Source organism: Drosophila suzukii, chromosome X, assembly GCF_043229965.1.
Source record: "Drosophila suzukii chromosome X, CBGP_Dsuzu_IsoJpt1.0, whole genome shotgun sequence".
NCBI lineage: Eukaryota > Metazoa > Arthropoda > Insecta > Diptera > Drosophilidae > Drosophila > Drosophila suzukii.
In genome coordinates this window covers 18110749-18112296 of record NC_092084.1, presented here as the reverse complement: position 1 = coordinate 18112296, position 1548 = coordinate 18110749, and the positions used below count along the sequence as shown (strand labels likewise).

At 46.7% G+C, this 1548-nt stretch overlaps 1 protein-coding gene across 1 annotated transcript; it reads right to left on the bottom strand.

The window, feature by feature from the left end:
• On the bottom strand, nt 1-731 carry LOC108021779 (loricrin). Its single transcript, XM_017090582.4, has one exon. It carries the CDS (start codon nt 666-668, stop codon nt 159-161), a length of 510 nt encoding a protein of 169 aa, XP_016946071.2. The 5' UTR covers nt 669-731; the 3' UTR covers nt 1-158.
• Between the last annotated feature and the right edge of the window lie 817 nt (nt 732-1548).

The window sequence follows — 1548 nt, the reverse complement described above, 5'->3', positions numbered from 1 at the left end:
TTAAAAATGGAAATTCTTTTCTTGTGTATTGCATAAATTCTAACAAACAAATACCTCTAAAATATATATATAAAAAAAAATATAGTAAAACCTAAGCTGCTTGGCTTTTTGTTTGGCAGTTTGAACTATTCGAGGTTGGGCCATGATTGGGTCCTTCCTTACCAGCCCTTGTTCCAGCCGCCACCCGAGGACCAGCCTCCAGATTGAGCACCACCGGAGGACCATCCTCCAGACTGAGCACCACCGGAGTAACCACCGGAGTAGCCACCGGAGTATCCACCAGAGTGGCCACCAGAGTATCCCTCGTTGATGACCTTCACGATGATCACCTTCTCAACGGGCCTGGGAGCAGGAGCAGAGTATCCGCCACCGCCGGAGTAACCGCCACCGTTAGACCATCCGCCGGAGTAGCCACCGCCGTTGGAGTAGCCACCACCGCCTCCTCCGCCGCCACCGCCGCCGCCGAGCTTTCCGCCGAGGCCACCGCCCAATCCTCCGCCGAGACCGCCCAGCTTGCTCTGCAGCAGCTGTCCAATGCCGCCGGATCCGCCTCCAATGGAGCCACCTCCTCCGCCGCCACCGCCGCCGCCAAGAAGACCGCCCAGAGAGGCCTGACCAACGGACAGGACGGCGGCAAGGATCACCAGGATGCAGGCAAAGGGTTTCATCTCGAGTTAGCGAATGGGTAACAAACGGTTTCAAACAGCTGACCAAACTAATTCCAACGACCGCCGGCACACGCACCTTTATACCCCCGAAAAATCCGATTGAGATGGGGGGGGGGAGCCCCAATTAGAAGCCATTGATGGGCAGAGCGACCAGAGCAGCATCATTTTCGGCTTCGGCTGCGATTTCATAATAACCCACATTCGCCTATGCTCGCCGGCGGTTCTTTTGTTTGCCTATGCTAATCTGTGCGCATGCGCGGCTTACTTCGGTTACTTTGGATGAGGAACCGCTTCTCCTCCAGCCGGCACAGTGGGATGGGAGGTGCTAAATCGGGTTGGGGGCGTTGGGAAATCGAATGAAAACATTATCTACGCGGTGATGAGAAGACCACACATTTGGGCTAACCAGAAAGTTACAAATACACTGTAGAAAAAACAGGGGATTACGTACTTTAATCGAGTATGAATGGTGTCAATAACCTAAAGTTGAATATTACTTTATCGAATTCCTGATTATAGAAGAATAATTGACTTTGGTACGTTACAAGAATAATTGTATTATATTTAAGAAAAGAAAACTTATTTTGATTAAAAAGATATTTATTTAAGAACGATTTTAATGGCTTGCAGATCCAACCAGCCTTATACGACATGATATATTCAAGATTTCTTAACATACCTAAAACAAAATTCAGAACCTATTTTATGTAAGTCAACTAAATCTGTTTTTAACCATAGCTTAACTGCTACGATTACTAATTTGTCTTCAGTGCTAACCATACAAGCAATAACCATACAAATCATATTAAATATTCCTACAGTTACTATTTTTTTTAGTTTTTTAGCACAACATTTTAATTATGTTAGCCTTATGCCAAAT

Bases quoted from the DNA above. Each gene is read 5' to 3' on its own strand.
- LOC108021779 (XM_017090582.4), bottom strand. From the start codon at position 668: ATGAAACCCTTTGCCTGCATCCTGGTGATCCTTGCCGCCGTCCTGTCC.